At 32.2% G+C, this 18288-nt stretch overlaps 2 protein-coding genes across 3 annotated transcripts; one reads left to right on the top strand and one right to left on the bottom strand.

Annotated features, from left to right (window-relative positions):
- The first annotated feature begins 414 nt into the window (after nt 1–414).
- On the top strand, nt 415–13968 carry Tsp5D (Tetraspanin 5D). Of its 2 annotated transcripts, none has more exons than XM_018545475.1 (5): nt 415–623; nt 8445–8556; nt 12267–12458; nt 13097–13279; nt 13615–13968. In XM_018545475.1, exons 2-5 carry the CDS (start codon nt 8479–8481, stop codon nt 13948–13950), a joined length of 789 nt encoding a protein of 262 aa, XP_018400977.1. In that variant the 5' UTR covers nt 415–623; nt 8445–8478; the 3' UTR covers nt 13951–13968. The 2 variants fall into 2 exon arrangements, with proteins under 2 accessions (XP_018400977.1, XP_018400978.1); XM_018545476.1 differs by lacking the exon at nt 415–623 and adding an exon at nt 8088–8130.
- Nucleotides 13969–14379: 411 nt separating this feature from the next.
- On the bottom strand, nt 14380–16891 carry LOC108778329 (uncharacterized). The gene is made up of 4 exons (XM_018545477.1): nt 16672–16891; nt 15437–15676; nt 15265–15363; nt 14380–14454 (listed from the first exon to the last, which is right to left on the bottom strand). Exons 1-3 carry the CDS (start codon nt 16753–16755, stop codon nt 15301–15303), a joined length of 387 nt encoding a protein of 128 aa, XP_018400979.1. The 5' UTR covers nt 16756–16891; the 3' UTR covers nt 14380–14454; nt 15265–15300.
- Between the last annotated feature and the right edge of the window lie 1397 nt (nt 16892–18288).

The following is an 18288-nucleotide window of genomic DNA, read 5'->3' as shown; positions in this document are numbered from 1 at the left end:
GTAGAGAATTTAATTTAGATTGATATATTATTAAAAGATGTTCCTTAATTTGCTTTACAATTAGAAAGAACTAAATTTATAATAAATTTCACTAAAAATATTTTGTATCATTATAATATTGATAATCTTATGAATACAATAATTTGAATAATTACAGGGCATTTCATAATTAAAAATATTTATCTCGCGCTTAAACAACTAAAGTTCCTAATTTTGTTAAAATGCAGAATAAATGTTGATAAAATTCTACTGTTTGGTCATTAAATTGTTATTTAAATAACGATCTTCATCAACAAACCGTTGAAATTTTACACATTCACTATAAAACATCTTGCATACTTTTTTAAATTGATTTTTGTAATTAACATTACGGATAATCCGTCTTGTCACTTATATCACAAACCGTCAGATGGCGATCCTGGTACTAATTCGGAGGAACGGAGAACGGATGTTGCTGCGGACTGGTACCGCACAGTCGATCCGCGAACTCGAAAGCTGCCGCGAAGCTACGCGAATCGACCTTTGATAGCGCTTTTCATGAACTTTTGTGAGCCACTCGGTGGCGAAGAGTTCGCGACGGCTCTCTACAGAGAACGATACGAATGAGCATCTTTATTCCACCTGTGAGTGTCCAGTGATTTATAACTTCTAAAAACTTGCATGTTGACAAAACATCTGCTTTACTCACATCGTTTTAAATTTCTGCTTGTTAAATGCGCTATATTTTCGTAAACTTTATATTTTTAGAATACATTTGTTTAATATTTTTTCATATACTATAGTAAGTTTTGTTTAAGTAAATACGGATGATTACAAATAATTCTGCAGTGACATCAGACTTAAAAAGTTGGAAGAAGTAGTGAATAAAAATTGACAGTAAATGTGCTCAAAGAGAAAGGATACTTTAAGTTCTAAAGGATTTTAAATCGCAACAATTTACGGGATTTTCATCAGTAAAATAATAACGCGTTATTATACTTTGTACATAGAAAGAATGATTTTGCTAAAAAATTAAAAAAATTAGTCAATTATATTTTAAAATAAATTTATTAGAAAAATAATATACGCAGATATAAGACATTTTTTTAAATGTCAAAACTTTTTGCAGCATTACTCATCATGCTTGAGCATTTTATAGATTTTAATATTTTGATAGTTTGACATAATTTTGTTTAAATCTGTATTTTAAAATTTTTATGTATAGATTCTTTAGCAAATCATTCTGTCCGTGTAGTATACTCTGTCATGACAGCCACATGGATAAACTAGATTTTCAAATGTAAAATTTGCTTAATAAAGCGAATGTGATTCACTTGCCACTTGACCGGCGAAACGAAGTTATGAAATGCTTCGCGGATTCAGCATATGAACTCACGTATTTATGCTTACAAACACAACTTGGATACGGTCGGCGTCGCGTTCGCGAACGAGTTGACGATAACTGTATGGTGCGTAAATGCACACGCGGGTAAAATTACGCGATTACATCACGAGAAATGTTGCATGCATATTAGATTAGACAATGTTCAGACGTTCTATTACTAGCATTATCGATAACGGCGGTTTTTTACATTTCAATGAAAATAGAGTCACGAATGCGTAACTTTTTCTCTATTACATTTTTCACTCTCTGTAATAGTAAACGGGTATCTAAAACCAACAGATGTTCAGCAGATTGTGCTATGAATTCTTTGACCGAATTGGGACTACTTAATTTTTTGTTAAAGTAATATATCGAAGCGTTTTTCATCTCTAATTAACGATTGAACGAGAAGAGAGGCTGGAAAATAAGACTATATAGAGAGAAAATAAATAAAAACATTTATTTTTTAAGATAATTAAAAAAATTTGTTTTTAATATAGTTTTATTTTTAATTTTAATTTAAATGCAATAATATGAAAAAAATATGGATACAATAATAAAATTTGAAAAATTTGAAAAACAATTTTTTAAATCTTTGCGAAAAAAAGTTGTATAGAAAAAGTATTGGAAATTTTATTTGGGCAAGTTAAGAAAAAGTACTTAGCAATTCTAAATAGATTCGAAATACTTTTTAATATATTTTTTAAAGATTTAATATACTGTAATATACAAAGCATATACTTTGTGCATGAATTAGAACTATTTTGAAATATTACTATTGAAGGTCATATTCGATTGCGCCTCCCCATTACTTCATCGTGTTAGAAGATGATCATGTTAGTAGTCGGATTAATACTGTCGTGTGTATCTCATGGCCTTATCAGTCTCGACAAGATGATTTAGACCTCGACAAAAAGAATTAATAAAGTGTTTTCAGCGAGACTGAAATGACATGAGACCATTATACGAGTTTACTGAAATATGTGACTCTTTATGACTTTTAATGCATAATTTCATAAATTAGACAATTTATCTACGACAATATCCGTAGTGGTTACAAGAACAAGATCTATTTTCTTCATTCGACACAATGGAGAGAAAGTTTTATTGTCTAACAATTTTCTCATGTATCTAAAAAAATCGGGACGTCGCTTTCTTTTACCAGTTTTCCACTTTAAATCGCAAGCACTTTTCCGTGTTTAAGCCAGAAAATATGCTGATAACGCACGTGGTTATTCCGAGTGCCAGGAAATCGATCGTGCGAACAAGTCGCTCGTCGATTTCTCTTCCCATGCGCCAACATTTAATAGAACAATGAATCGGTGCTTTCCTTGGCGAAGATATCGTTTCTTCTTGGTTTATTGCATTTCCTCATAAATTGGTGAGAAATTGTGCACATTCCAATCTTGAGTACTAAAATTGTTCTAACAATTTTCTAACGCCATTCGCTCGCTTTCTATTAGGTTTATCATAAATAGCATGTTGAACATTATTAATCGTCGTGAAATAACTTTTATAAATGGATTTCTCTAAATTAACGTTTAAAATTCTTTGAAATTATATAATCGTTCTGAGCACGTAAATTACAACTATTCAAATTGAATATGTTTTATTTTGGTCTATAGATTTTCTTAAGTATAAACCCATTTGCAATATGATTATTTTTAATATTGTAACAATATCTTTCAATAAGAATTTAAATAACATTGTATAATAATTTTTTAACATTTTATTTTGCTTAAATGTAAAATTTGTGTAATAATATCGTGTACAAAATTATTATTAAATATGTAGAATTCGAGTAAAACTTTTATATTGCGTATATCTTTTAATTTATTAATGTTTAGTGAAAGATATATTAATTTTTTTTTTTTATATTTTTTAAACATAATTATACATATTTAGAAGAACATTATTTTCGAGAAAGGGGACAATACACAAACGTTGGAAGCACGACGCAAGAATTTCAATGACGGATTTGCGGTCAAAATAAAACTTTCTTAATACCGTGTTTAAAAAGCTGATCACGTATGCGTGAGAAGGGTCGAGAAGAATTAAACTGACTGAATTCGTATTTGTACGCGGCTTTATGCGACAAAGGATACGCATGCCTCGACATATCATTTTACGATTACAGTGATTATTTATCATACATAATACTTTGCAGTAATCTTTATGTAATCGTGATTCTTTTATTCGTCGATTGCAGCAGGAAATTAAAGATCGTCGTAATAAGTATGATACTGTATAGCTCACACTCCATTACACGAGAACTCTCTTCAACGAGCTCGTTACGCCCGATATTCTTCCCGCTCTAACATAATTATGGCTTTTGCAAATCACATTCTCAACATGTAACCGTTCGAACTTATGCAACTATTTTGCACGGAGTAACTAATGAATCTTGTAAATCCTAATAATGTATATATATATATATATATATATATATATATGTTGTAATTAATATAATATACTGATAAAATGAAATAATAATCTAAAAGTTTTGACTGTATTATTAAAAATTTATCTAAATACAGACCTGAAAATAATTTTGTTGAGCTATTAAAATAATTGTACGCTCAAGTATGATGAGCAATACTGTAAAAAGTTTTGACATTTTATCAATTAGCTGGAACGTTCAAGTAATTATTTTGATGGTCTAACAAAATTATTTTCCGATTTGTGTGTATTTAGCTAAATCATTTTGTATCTAGCTATTTTAAATTATTTCATATTATATCGTGTTTAGCTAAATTTCTAGATGCTTTAGTAAAACTCTTTCTATATAACAATTTGAAATATTTTTGACGGGAACAAAAGATTAATATGTAAAGCTGCCAATTACAGCTTAGCGAGATACTTTTGACAAAAGAGAACAATCGTGCATTCCGTACACGTATGTGACTACCGGAAGATTGATAACGTGTGAGACAAGCGTGCGAGCTTCTTTCCTCTCGATTACATCACGTGGGAAGATGAGCGTGTAGGATGCGTCAACGCGATCGTATGGCACATGAAACGGTGAAAGAGATGACCGGGACCTGCAGAGAGAACCAGGCCGTGTTAACTTTTACATTTAGGCACCACGTCCACACGCGTTTCACGCGACGACGACGGGCGTCGGTGAGTGGGGAGATCATAGATGATCACAAATTGTCCGCAATTGGCAGGAAGTCGAGGCAGGGGGACCGTTTGTGCGCCCCTTCGCACTCTAAATGCACATTATTTTCGCGCAGCCTTCCATTTCGTCCGTGAAAATTGATCTCGATGTTGATTAATCTCTGCATACAACACATGCACGCACCTCTTCGAAACATCGTTTTTGATTGTGTTTAAGTAAAACAATAATGAATACTTAGACTCTTTTAAACTAATGTCTTTTATGTAAATTTCTTACTTTCTTTTAAATAATATAAGATAATAATAAGTTAAATGAGATCGCGCTTATATATGAATAAGATATTCATAGAGAGAATAGTTTTTTTTATTGTATTTAAAAATTTGATCATTACAGATTTAAAAATAATTTTGTAAGATCATCAAAATAATTTAAATAAATTACTTTTAGATCTGTGTATTTATAAAATCTTTAGTAAATCTTTAGATACTTCAATAAAATCGTTCTTTCCATGGATAAATTAAAAAGCGCTAAATATGATTGAAGCTGAACCTTGATGCTTAATATAATATTTCTATATGAATTATGTATTAAATAATAAATATTATGTCAATTATTAAATACTTTTTTCTTTCTACTTTACTTACATACTTTTTTCTTTAAAATAGAAAGGAAGGTTGAGCTCTTTATGTTTTAAAGTACTTCCAATAATGTTAACATAAAATATTATGATGATAAAGCAACTTGATGTCATACGGATATCGGAATTTTTATGATAATGTAACAAGCTACTTCAGATAAAAATAAGAGCACATACATCGAAGTGTATAAATAAAACTCATATTGAAACGCACACACGGTGGGGATTTTCTTTCTTCCAGTATGCGCTATAAATGTCACCGTGTTCTTAACGCTTGATGCTGCCGAGGGCTGGAAAAGACGTGACCGCAGCAAGGTGAAGTCCACGAGCGTCTTTTGCGAATTAAATACACATCAATGATCGAATATTCTATTTTTTCATCAGATCTCTCTTCCGTTCTTCTCTCAATTCACTCGCTTTTTACTTTATTCGCTCGCGTTTTTTTTTTTCCTCGCGCGTTCTTATTTAATGGAAGGTCGTCCACGACAAGTGGCACGAATATAACACAGCGGGTGGAGTTCTGCGTGAGAGCGTGCGTAACTCTTGATAAGGCGAATCAATATTATTCAATTCTGATAACGGTCCTCGTTGCGGCAAGTAGGGAGAGAACGCATTAATCATGCAATGAGCTGATAAGAGATTTTCCGTTGACTGCTTCAACCCAGTACCTGTGTGTCTGTGTTTTTTTTTTTCCGTTGGAAAGTGTCGATATCCGTAACACGGATCACTGCTTTAGACATACGAAGTTTCCAAGGACACTGAAAAATTATTCGTGCTAATTATGCCGGTGCGGTGTGCGAGTGTGTAACAATATTTTATTTTTGTTACTAACATTGAGAATTAAAAACTGTTGATATCTTTGAATTTCCATTTAATTATGCGTTTTGTCAGGTAAACATTTATTTAAATTTATTCAATGGATACCTATTTATCATTAACGTTTTAATAGATTTTGTTGAAATTATGGAAGCTCTTTATAAAATAAGCATAAAGATTTTATCATCGTTTTGATTAAGTACTTGAAATATATTTTTTAGTAATTGTGGTTTCAAATAACCTTATTTTTTTCATTTCGTTCTCTTCCTAAGGGTATATGAGAGAATTTAATAATTCAGTGAAATTGATCGCGTCCCATTAATTATATGCTAATTACAATGTATACATCCCAACTGACGAAAACAATCGTTGGATCGAAAGTATTATAATAATGTGAGACCGTAGATGATAGTGTCCGCTGATGTGAGAAATATTGTGAGGATGTTCTTTATGCAACGGTTTCTTTCGTCGTGTATTATCCGATCAATATTATTTGCATAGCTATCACGATGACTTAACGTAGGAAATTCACATGGACCGGTCGCTGTAATTTGAATTTCCGATGCGCTGATACATGTTATACATCTCACGAACTAGGTGGGGTTACGTGATTCGATCTTTAATGCAGTTCACGTTTTTCATCGGCATATTAAAAAGTTATTTTACCTGAGAAAATTATATGAAAGAAAAATTAATGTAAATTTAATGTTGAAAAGATATATACGTTTATAATTTTTGAACGGTCTATATAAAAAGAATGATTTTGCTGAAATGTTTAAAAAAATTTAGTCACATATAGATTTGAAAATAATTACGGACAGAATAATTATGCTTAAGTTAGACTGTTAGAATGTCAAAACTATTTACAGCATTATCTTTATGCTTGAACTTCCTACTCAGAGAAAAATATAGCTGATAATTATCCATAAGCACAGAAGCTTGCAGCAGCATTGCTGCAACGTTTGCAATATTGTCGTAATACTATTAAAACGTTACAATGTTTCTACAATACTACTGAAATAACCTTTGTATAAAGATAAATATGTCATTATAAAATAGTCTATTTAATTATGTAAATTGTCAGTTTTATAATTGGTACAAATCTCTTTCTTTGAGTGTATTAACATAATTATTTTAATAATCTAACATAATTATTTTCAGACTTATGTCTGATTTAATTCTTATAAACTTTAATAAAATCATTCTTTCTGTGTATAAAATTATCGTTGTAGATAATCTGATTTTATCTTTGAAATCAAAAGGAAGTGGTACACCGTGGGAAATTGCTTGAAGTGATGTAGTTACTATACGCCTGAACACGAGTTTCTGGGAAAGCGGATTTTTATATACGAGACCTTTCGGCGAAAGTTACCTTCACCTTTGCACCTTAGCGTTTTGCCCGTTTTATGTGTGTGTGTGTATTTGTGTGTGTGTGTTGTGTGTGTGTGTGTGTGTGTGTGTGTGTGTGTGTGTGTGTGTGTGTGTGTGTGTGTGTGTACACGTAAGAGACCTCAATCTGTATGCGAAAGGTTAACGAAGAGCAGCGGCATAAATGTGCGAGATGTGAAGGGAATAACGGGAGAACGAGACTGGACATCTCGTATAGTGGCCTTGAAGATGCCTTTTTCTTTTTTCGCTACTCCATTGTACGATTGCCTACGGGAAAAGTGACGTTCGATGAGCAATATCCTCTGTAAGTGTCACTTCCACTCCTCTTTCCATCTACGATCTACATGATACGCGATCGCGTATGGGTGAACGGCTTCGCCGCGGTTGTCCCGTTAACAGACCTAGAAGGCTCAGAGAGGAGACCAGACCGGAGCCAATCGTATCGGCCAGTTCTCAGACACATCGGCACTGGTCTTCGTCTGACAAGGACTGTCTGGTCGGGTCGGTCTGCATTCAGTCAGCCGGCACAATCCTACAGATCTTCCTTGACGGCGGTGCGTCCGAGAGCGGGATCTTCGCTCGCGTAGGTCGCACGTCGATCTTCTTGTTCTCCTCCTCCCCCTTCATCTGCTCCTCGCACCCCTCATCCCCCGTTCCTCCACTTCATTTCTCTCTCTCGTGTCACGCGGCTTTCTTCCCCTTCCTCCCACGTCCTGTCTACCTCAGGTTGCTCTTCAAGCGTGGATGTAGTATTTCCTGGTGATCCGTGATGCGCATCACGAGGCTCTCGCGCTGATGCGCACGGTGGGTTTCTTATCGGTGATATATAATTATCACAATGATATTTTTGTGATGTAAAGAAGAGTGTAGACTTTGGTTTTAGTTCTCCGCGTGTTCATACAGCATACTAAAGACGAAAGTTGCTGATTGAGCCGGCGTAATTAACACTCGTAAACAATCGCCGAGACAGTTCCGTAACCTTGAACAGGCATCGTTGTCTCACGTCAGTTCGCGATACGGTGCTAATCTCAAGAGTTTTCACGTAGCCAAAGAATATATTTTCTATCCATCTGCTAGCTTTGTCCAAAGGGATCACGTTGCTATTTCTACGTTTCCAGGAAACGTTGCCAGTCCCTTTGGAGTAAGGACCTGATGAAGGATCGAATCATGGGCCGCACAGGATACACGTGTATCAGGCATGTTTTCTGCTCCGTCAACGTTTTAATCTGGGTACGTAAAGATGGCTTTTTTAAATCAATTATTCTTAATACTGTAGTTTGACCATATAAGACATAATTATTATACATTTTTTTAAACAGAAGTGACTTAAATGCGCATGCGACTGGGAACTTTATCTTTTATTTATAAATTTTACTTAAATAGCCCATTGACAGGAAGTCATTATTGGCAAAAGTCTTCACTTAAAATTTTTTTAGCGAGAGTGGAAAAATTAGTATAATGTTTATCATTCGAACTATATTAATAAGATCTTTCTTTTAATTAAGAAATATTTATTAATTCAATTAAAAAAGCATATATGATATGATATGTGAAAAATGAAATTTTTATTTATTAATTAAAACAGAATGCATTTTAGCTGCATTTGAAAAGTGTCTATTTTTATTAAGTACGACTGATGAATATAATTGCATTTGCAACAGTAGGAATTTGGGACTTAATTTCTTTTGCAAGACATTTTTTTTATTTTATAAGTTATATTATTTAAACATATTTTTATAATGTTCAATTCGTTTAAATTCGTTAAAAATCAAAAAGCGAACAAAATTCAAAGGTTTTAACAAATTTTTTATTTTTAGATACAGCAGCTTTTGGTTTCAATTACTTATTTTAAGATCGATTTGTTTTGCGAATTATTCGAGAGTGGCACTTGAACTATATTTAAACAACTCGTTTGCGTTGGAAAGATATGTGTGAGAACTTTTCAACTTAAATGAAACCTTTCGTTGCTGCGCATAATTCGTAAACACGCGTGTACACGCGTATACAGTGCAAATGCGCGACTCCAATTGGTCAGAAATGACAGAAATGAGACAATAGCCGGCGGCTATTAACGACCCACGCGGGTCGGTGATTAAACCAACGACGCGCTTTTGTAATTCGCGCCGCATTCCGCCGCATTCGCTGTTCCCCCGGCTTTATTATTCCACTTGAAATCGTCCGCCCGCGTCTGTATCGCGATGAAAGCCTTAAATAGGACGTTGAACCGTACTCTATGAGCTATGAACTTACGGTACCCGTAAGCCAACAGTATAAGCGCGATACCGATTGCTCTGTATGCTGTAAAACTGGTACACGTGGCTTTATGTGTCTATTAATGCTGTGAAATGCGTCACCTGTTGTCACTCTTATTTCATTCTGATATCAATCACAATTCATTCCGATTACGCAAATTCCAAACTGGGTAAGACAGTCTGGAGTTCATTAGATTTGTTAGTTATTATTTCAAACTCAAAAGTTCTTGAGGATACAGATAAGTTATATAAAAATTATATAAAAGTTATATTAAATTATTTATTATAATTACACTTGTATTATACTATTTATACTCTCTCTATTAAATTATTTTACATTTTAATAATAAATATTTTGACGATACAAATCAAATATTTGGTGGTCAACGACACATATATTACAGATTATGTAACGCTGTTGCAAAAACGTCCTGTTTTCGCGCACGCATCATTGACGGTAATTAGAAAGTACGGACGCGTTCTTTTGTACAATTAGCTATCGGGGTCGCGTAACAGTGCATTAATTTCCCAATCATGCTGCGTCGCACCACAAGTTGTAATTTATAAATTACATTGCGGTTCTTCCGCAGATGTTAGCTAGCTGCGCGTAAACACGCTGGTCTCATCATTTATGTACAGTTGAATTTGATAAGGAAGGACGTCGCTATCGCGTGCCGTATATATTGCACTCTAGAGGGTGAATTAACCGTAAGGTCAACATTCACCTGGTCGCTCAGTCGACTTCCTGTCATTAATAGCGCGGCAAGGTAATCGCCGACTTACCTAGAAAATCTGCAGTACTCTTTTGCTAGACATAGGCTGGATAAGTCTCTGTGTTTGTGAATAAGTTAGCAGGTGGACGATAAACCGTTAAATGTACACGGGTGACCGCATCGACATCCGATACACTTTGTTGCTTAGGGAAATAGCATTATGCAGTTTCGTTGTTATTTTAATTTTTGTCGCGAATGCGAGAAATGTCAGCGTGTGATTTTGCCATTCACTCGTCACATGGTTGTTGGCGCATTGACCGTGAGTTAAATAAATTTCGCGACGGTTGTCAACCATAGGCATCCATCTTCCTTCCATGTCGACAATTCGAAATGCATCGCGATACTTTCTAATCCATGGTCCACTTTCCACTTTCCGATTTTACTTAAACGCTGCATAATCGAGGTAGCTTTGTTGTCGAGCGTACATTGTCGGCGACAGTCGAATTAAAATAACGCGTCATTGACCTAGTGAACTCATGTGCTGTGAGTGGCGTGTGATAAGGATCTCTCGATATGCTTTTAATTATAATTTTTTAGATCTTTTAATAGAGGAGACTGAGGCTAGTTACGCTTCTTTTATGTGATAACTTTTGATAACTAACTTATAAATCGGATGGATATTGCAAACATTTTTATTAAAGCTGAACATCTATTAAAAATATTTGTTGAAGTTGTAATTTATTTATTTTACATTAATAAAGATATTAAAAGCACTTGTAACAATTTATATTCGTTTGTTTTACATGTCAATTTTACATGGGACAGTTTGTTATAATTATTAGGATAAATTGTGATAGATATATTCTTTTAAATTACGTTACAAACAGAATATTCCAAAAATATCGCTTTCGTTGCAGATTTCTTGATTGAATCAGAATATTTTTACAATAAAGATCGTGAAAGCTGTGACTGAAAGAAAGTTCAGCGATTTTGAAATATTCAATATAATCATTTGTCCATGACAGTCTATGTACAATCATGCTATACAGGAAAAAGAATATACGATATAACTGGAAAGAAGTTGATTCGGTTTAAAATAAATCAAAATGATAGAATAATTTTTTTTGCATAGCTCCTGGTTTTGAAAAAAAGAACTTGAAAGTTACGAACATGTGTATTTGAATGATATTTTACGTAACGATTTTTGTCACAATTTAATTTTTTACTATTAGGTTTAATTAATTCAATTGATCCATTTTTAAGATAAATGAGTGAATTTGTTTGAGACAAAGTATAATTTTATTTTTTATAACTTTTATTCTTACTTAATTGCGATATTGTTGAAATGATTTGTCATTTTGTTGTACAGAAAGTTGAAAGCTCTATGAATTTAATTAAAATGAATTGTATGTAATACAGTTTGTCTTTTTCATTTTTTAAAAGAATAATTTTTTCTTTAACACTTGAAGTACCAATTTCTCACTGAAATAACCAAGTAAACAAATTTCTATGAAAATAAAGAAAATGTAAAAATACTGGCTTATTATTCTATTATATAATATCTTCAAATAAACTATGTGGAAATTTATCTATCGGATAAACAAAAGATTAAAAGAGTAAGAACATAAGAGAGTAAGAAAGCAAGACAGAGTGAATTGAAGTTTACCGAAAGGTGGAACAACTCGGCCTAAATATTTCATCAGTGTAAAGAACAAACAGATTCAGATTTTTTCTAAAAAGAGATCTTATTAAAAAAAAAAATTATTTATTTATTTTCCTTATTATTTTAAATTTAAATCATAGAATCACCCTCTTCTCGACTACATCACGTATTTTCCATCCTGTATCTGTATATGTGTATCTATATATGGTGTACTACAATTTCGACTTCAATGGATTCAGTTTTAAGTACGTTCGTCGAAAGTCAAACGTTTATGACGAGCGGAGCAATTGACGCGCGTAATTTGTTTTACAGTTATGCGCTTGCGGAATTTTGGGTGCGGGCCTTTGGCTGCGACTGGCTTACTCCGGATACGCGACCTTGGTACCACAGTACAGCTTCGTGTCGGCGGATTCGCTGCTACTCGCCGCGGGATGCGTCACATTCGTCATTGCCTTCTTCGGATGCTGCGGCGCGTGGTTCCAGTCAAGATGCATGCTGATCACGGTTGGTACAACGTGATCCATTGTAAAACACACGTGCAAAAAGCTCTCGTGGCACAGTATGCGTATACTATACGGACTTTTAGTGATACGCACGCAGTGACTATACATAAGTATGCGGCGCACGTACTGAAGTTGATAACTTAACAATCTTGAATATCTTCGTCGTCAGTAGATCGTGATTTGAATTTCTGTTGTCATTTGAATAATTTGTCACACAGCAAAACGCATGTTGTCCATGTTAACTACATTTTCATAAAATCGTTGTTTCTCCTCGTTTGTTTTGTTCATCCTTAGCTGCCGTTAAAACAAATCTGTCTGCTAATAAGCGAAACAAATTATTCTCTTTATTATTACTTAGTTTATATACGTATGGAATTCGTGTAGTATGTGACGCAATACATGACGGATCGATAAATTCGTTTGCATATTATATGAGACTTTGCGTGTACAGTAGTAATTATACACAATACGAAATCTTTTTCCCCCGAGCAATTTAATACTTGTTTTCTCTTGGTGAAAGAAGTAATTAAGTGTTAAAATAATTAGAAGGTTTTCAAAAATCTGGAAAATCGTAAAGAGATGCCCTATGTAACTAATAATAGGAAGAGAAAACGTTCATACATTCCGTAATTTTTATAGTATTTCAGTCTGGTAATACTCATGTTTCTCGCCGAGTTCATGCTGGGCACCTTGGCGTTCGTGTTCAGAGAACATCTCGCGAGGAGCTTGAAGGAGGAGCTATTGTACGGCATTGAGAAGCATTACAATATCACGAGGGAGCCGGGAACACTTTCTGCCATGTGGGACCATATACATACCGAGGTTTGTTTAATTATTTCAATAATATCTGTAAAATACGAATTGTACAGATTTCTGTGTTTCATTAATTTAGTTCAAAGAAACTTTTTTACGTAGTTAAAGATCAACTGCTCCACATTGCACAGGATATTAAGATTTGGTTGTTTTTTTCGTGGCTGAACTAGTATATATACTGAACTACTATATGGTTGCACGTAAAACAAAACAGATACATATTTAACATTTGATAAAAGTAAGAGAGGTAGTTTTAGTGCAGTTTAGTGCAGCGACAAAGAATAAGTCTTATGTAAGTAAACGCTTATTAATATGATAATACAATTTTAAATGTATGCTTGCAGTTTCATTGCTGCGGTGTACGCGATTACACGGATTGGTTCCAAATTGAAGCATGGCCAGAGGAGGATCGAGTGCCGGATTCTTGCTGCATGTATCGAGAACGGTACTGCGGTCGCCTAGATTCGGAAGGTCGTAATAAGGAACTCTGGTTCAAGGAAGGATGTGCGACTGCCATTCAAATGTGGCTGATAACCAGACTCCACGTAGTGGGCACGGTGGGGCTCGTCGTAGCCTTTCTCCAGCTATTCGGTCAGGTGGCCAGCATGATTCTCTTCTGCACAGTCAGGCATAAGAGATCATCTCACACGTACAAGAGTTACGACACTACCAATACCTAGAATTTCAGATCGATCTTAGACGAGACAACTGTCTAAGATCGATAGAACTCTCCTTGCGCGTTTTCGACTTCTGTTGCATGCAACAGGAACGAATCTTTTCGGAATCGTATCGCTCCTTTCCTGAGGACTCTTAAAGAGGACCTCACCGATTTCATCCGAATTTGCAAATTCATATTAGAGGAATATGAATGAGTGAGACAAAATTTGTTAAGAAAGATCAAAATGATCAGATGAAAAAAACGAAATGATTAAGTTATCGATGATTATTGAACATTACTTTATAAATACATTTACAGACAATTTAAGTAGATAAAAGTACGTTGATGTATAGTTGACCAAAAAATTTTCGCTGTGTACCAAAAAATATGATAGGTATTCAATGGATGGACTTCCTTCTTAGTCTGGATCTTGATAACGCTTCTTGTAATTTCCAGTGATTGATATCGCGACTTCTAATGATAGTCCAACTTTGTCAGCTGATAGTTATTTATATTTCTAACTATTCTAAGAGAAAGCGCAAAAAATGTATAACTTGTCAATCATTTTAACGTGTATAGATAGATAAAAATTTATTGATTGTGTAGGTAAAATTTGACAGATGAAAAAATTGATTTAAATATGAGAACAAATTGTATATCGAGGCTGCAGACAATCGATAATTAAATTGTAATTTTCTAGTGGAGCAAGCTCATCCTACTTTCATGGAGTATTCTAATTGTTATATACTCAATATTCATTTACATGAAGTAATTCATCGCTATTTTATAATAATTGTAAAATCTCTGTTTTACAGTAATTGTATGTCATATTGATTCTCAACGTTAACAATCGAGAACAGTTAGATTGATAGCGTGCATGATTATGTGATTTAGTTCCAAGTACTCAATAGAGATTGTAGATCGAATTATCTTCAATGTCATAAGCATGAATACTTTGCTAAGATTTTTGTATTCAATATATATATATAAATATAGATAAATATATTAATTTAGTAAATTAAAAATGATCGTTATTCTCATACGTTATTGATATCGATGAAGCAATCAATTGATCATAAGTTAAAAACAATGTTAAAGACTGTACAATGCAAAATCGAGATAGTAAGATGATAGTTATGTACTATGTGTATTGAACAAATTATTATTAACAATAAAGGAAGTATTTATATGTAATAAAAAGGCCATTTATATTCAGTTCCATTTTTACTTTATGATTTAACCAAAAAGAATGAATTAATAAAGATAAATGCTACACTAGGCATGTCAAAAGAGGCATTTATATATAATGAGTTATATGTATTCGCGAATTACTTACCTCAATTTGAAAAAGATTTATATAATGCTACATTTTTTAATTAAGAAATTGCAATAACCATCTCAAGATTTTGAGTCCCATCCTTAATATTATCACAAACTGCATATAAACAGAAACTTTTAATTATTCATATATGTATTGATATTTTAAATGTATGTAACATTACGCCTACCGGTTGCATCATAGCGCGTAGCGCTAAGTCACTCGTTGAATTCAATGCTTTTAAAAATGTCAATAATGCATTGTTAGTGGCTAATATTATTGATTTAATAACGTTCAGTATGGTTTTTAATGGATGACAGAAAATATTATTTCCACAATTAATTCCATCACTATTATCTCCCGTAACGTCCGTTGTTGTTTTTTCATTATAAGCTTCAGTTGTAGTAATGATAGGAAGTTTCAATGTAGTCTGTGAAAGAATTAGATATATATACCGATGAGAATATGTAAGAAAAAACTTTACTTACACGGAATTCTTGAATGTAAAATCAAGAAGGTATGTAAAATAACTTGAGCTAATCGATAAGTGAGTATTTTAAACATAAATTGCATAACATATTTTAATGCTTACAGTATTGTAAAAGAAAATTAAATAAATATTTTTGTTTTATAACAGTAAATTTAGTTAATGTAATAAAGATTAAAATTTAAAAAATATAAAAAATAATATTTACATGCACACACATTCAAGGCTACAAATATATTTTACGTGTTTCAAAAATGGTTCTTATCTTAATTTAATATAAAAGACGATTATTATATGTAGATATAGATAATTATTAGAAAAAAAAACGAAAACATTATGTAAAAGAGTTAATAAGAAAAGTTAATAAAAAATATTTTTCTGTTCAGAGGAAATATACTTTTTCAATAAAATCAACATTTATACTATAATATATAAATGTATATTTTTTAGTCAAGTATTTTAAGATTTTTGTTTTAAAATACATTATTTTTAAACTAGATTACTTTTATATTATTTGCTTACTCGTAAATTGTGTTATTTTCATACAAAGAAATGTTAAATATCAATTTGACACAAAATATTTAACTAATATATATCATATTAAATTAATACATAGATGTGTTGGAATTAATACAAAAATTTTGACGAGAACCAGTTTTAACACAAGTACAAAATGTTTTTTGTTGTGCAGTATTCCAAAAGTAAAAATAAACTTACACGGCTACTTTAAGAAAAGTTTTTTAAAGTAATAAAAAGACGATAACATTATTATAGAGTATTTTATTGTATATACGCGCGCGCGCATATCTATAAGTATTCGCTATCGGTTACTAGCGGAAAATTACTTTTATTTTTAGAATTAAATATATTAGCAACAATAGTTATAAACAATTAACGTAATTTAAAAGAGTTCATAATGATACAAAGAATACACGTACCAGATCAGTATCTCTTCTATTTCTAGGATTTTGCGTTAGGACAGTGCTAGCGAAGAACAAAATCAACAGTAGATGCACACGCATTTAGACTCTCAAACGATCCTTATTTTTCGAGAAAAAGATTACAGGTTTTTTAGTTTCTTTAGTTGCAAGAACATTTAAATGTGGCACCACTAAGATGTTCGAGAGTTAACCAAAATAGAGGCAAACTTGCGAAAGACAAGACTGATCGCACTGTATTTCTTTTATAGACGAATATTGCTTACTTTCTTTTTCCTACCTGACAGTGAACAAAGACTAATTATTCCTGTACTCGCGATTTGTATATCGCTAAAATATTTTTAAGCCACTTAAAGCATGCGCAATTTCATGTACGACCATAGTCAGTACGTGCTTAAATTTTAGCATATTGATGAGTCAGTGATATCAGTATATAGTTTAGTTTTATCAGAACTAATTACTATGCGTGTGCTAGCTATTTTAGCTATGACGACATTTTGTAAATTTTTTCACGATTTATGAATAATTTATGAACCAAACATGTAAATGTATAAAGTGAATCATATTTAAAAATTTTGTGATTATATAGTTCTGCGTAAAAAGGAAAACAAACATTATGTAAATATTATATTGTAAATGCTTAACTATCGAAATAATTGATAAAAATAAATTTGAAATAATGACTGAGTATTAGATTAGATTTTTTTCTTGAAATAAAAAATAAAAATTATTTAATTTGACTGTATTTATGTGTGTTCAATATTTCGACAACAAAGCATTTTAATGTTTATAAAAATAATTTAATGTTCATAGAAATATTGTTCTTCCTTTTTTATTTAGGTCGCTTACTAAATTTTAAAATATACGTGAAGATTCAGCGTCCAAAAACTGTAATTACAAAAAAAAATTTTTAATGTTTATTTATGTGTTGGGCTTGTGCCATTTAATTCCATGACGTAAAAATGCAGTAAATGTTTAGTATGAGTATAATTTTGTAAATTTATGTATTTTCATGCGTGGAGTATATTCTGAGAACAAAAGTCGTCGCTCAAATCAAATTTTTTTGACGTCGATAAGTTGGAAAATAATAATTTAATGATATTTTACATTCTCTCATGAATTAAATATAATTAAAATACCTTTTTAACTTAATGTTGTCATTTATGTATAAATAATACTAAAATAAATATTAAGAAAACAACAACTTAATTATATATAAAAAAATTCGTGTTTTTAATTAATTAAAACAAACAAATATGCAAATACACATTTTAAATCACGAATTATCTCCTGCTATAATTAAAATTACAGTTTATGATTTAAAATGGATATCTGTATTTTTTTTTGTTTTAATTAATTAATATACGAATTTTTTTAACACAATAATTAAGTTGTAAATCTTCTTTAATTATAATTTAATTATAATTAATTTATAATACTGAACTGATGTCATTAATACATAAATGATAATATTGATGAGCTTGCGCAGTGTAAAATGTGATTAAATCATCACTTTCTAACTTACCGACATAAAATCGACGATTTTCCTTCTTGGAATATCTACGCATGAAAGTATACAAACTTCTAAAATTACAGAAAAATCCGAGGGGCGGCGCC

Source organism: Cyphomyrmex costatus, unplaced genomic scaffold (genome assembly GCF_001594065.2).
Source record: "Cyphomyrmex costatus isolate MS0001 unplaced genomic scaffold, Ccosl1.0 scaffold5, whole genome shotgun sequence".
In the NCBI taxonomy this organism is placed as follows: Eukaryota; Metazoa; Arthropoda; class Insecta; order Hymenoptera; family Formicidae; genus Cyphomyrmex; species Cyphomyrmex costatus.
This window is presented reverse-complemented; position numbering and strand designations above follow the sequence as displayed.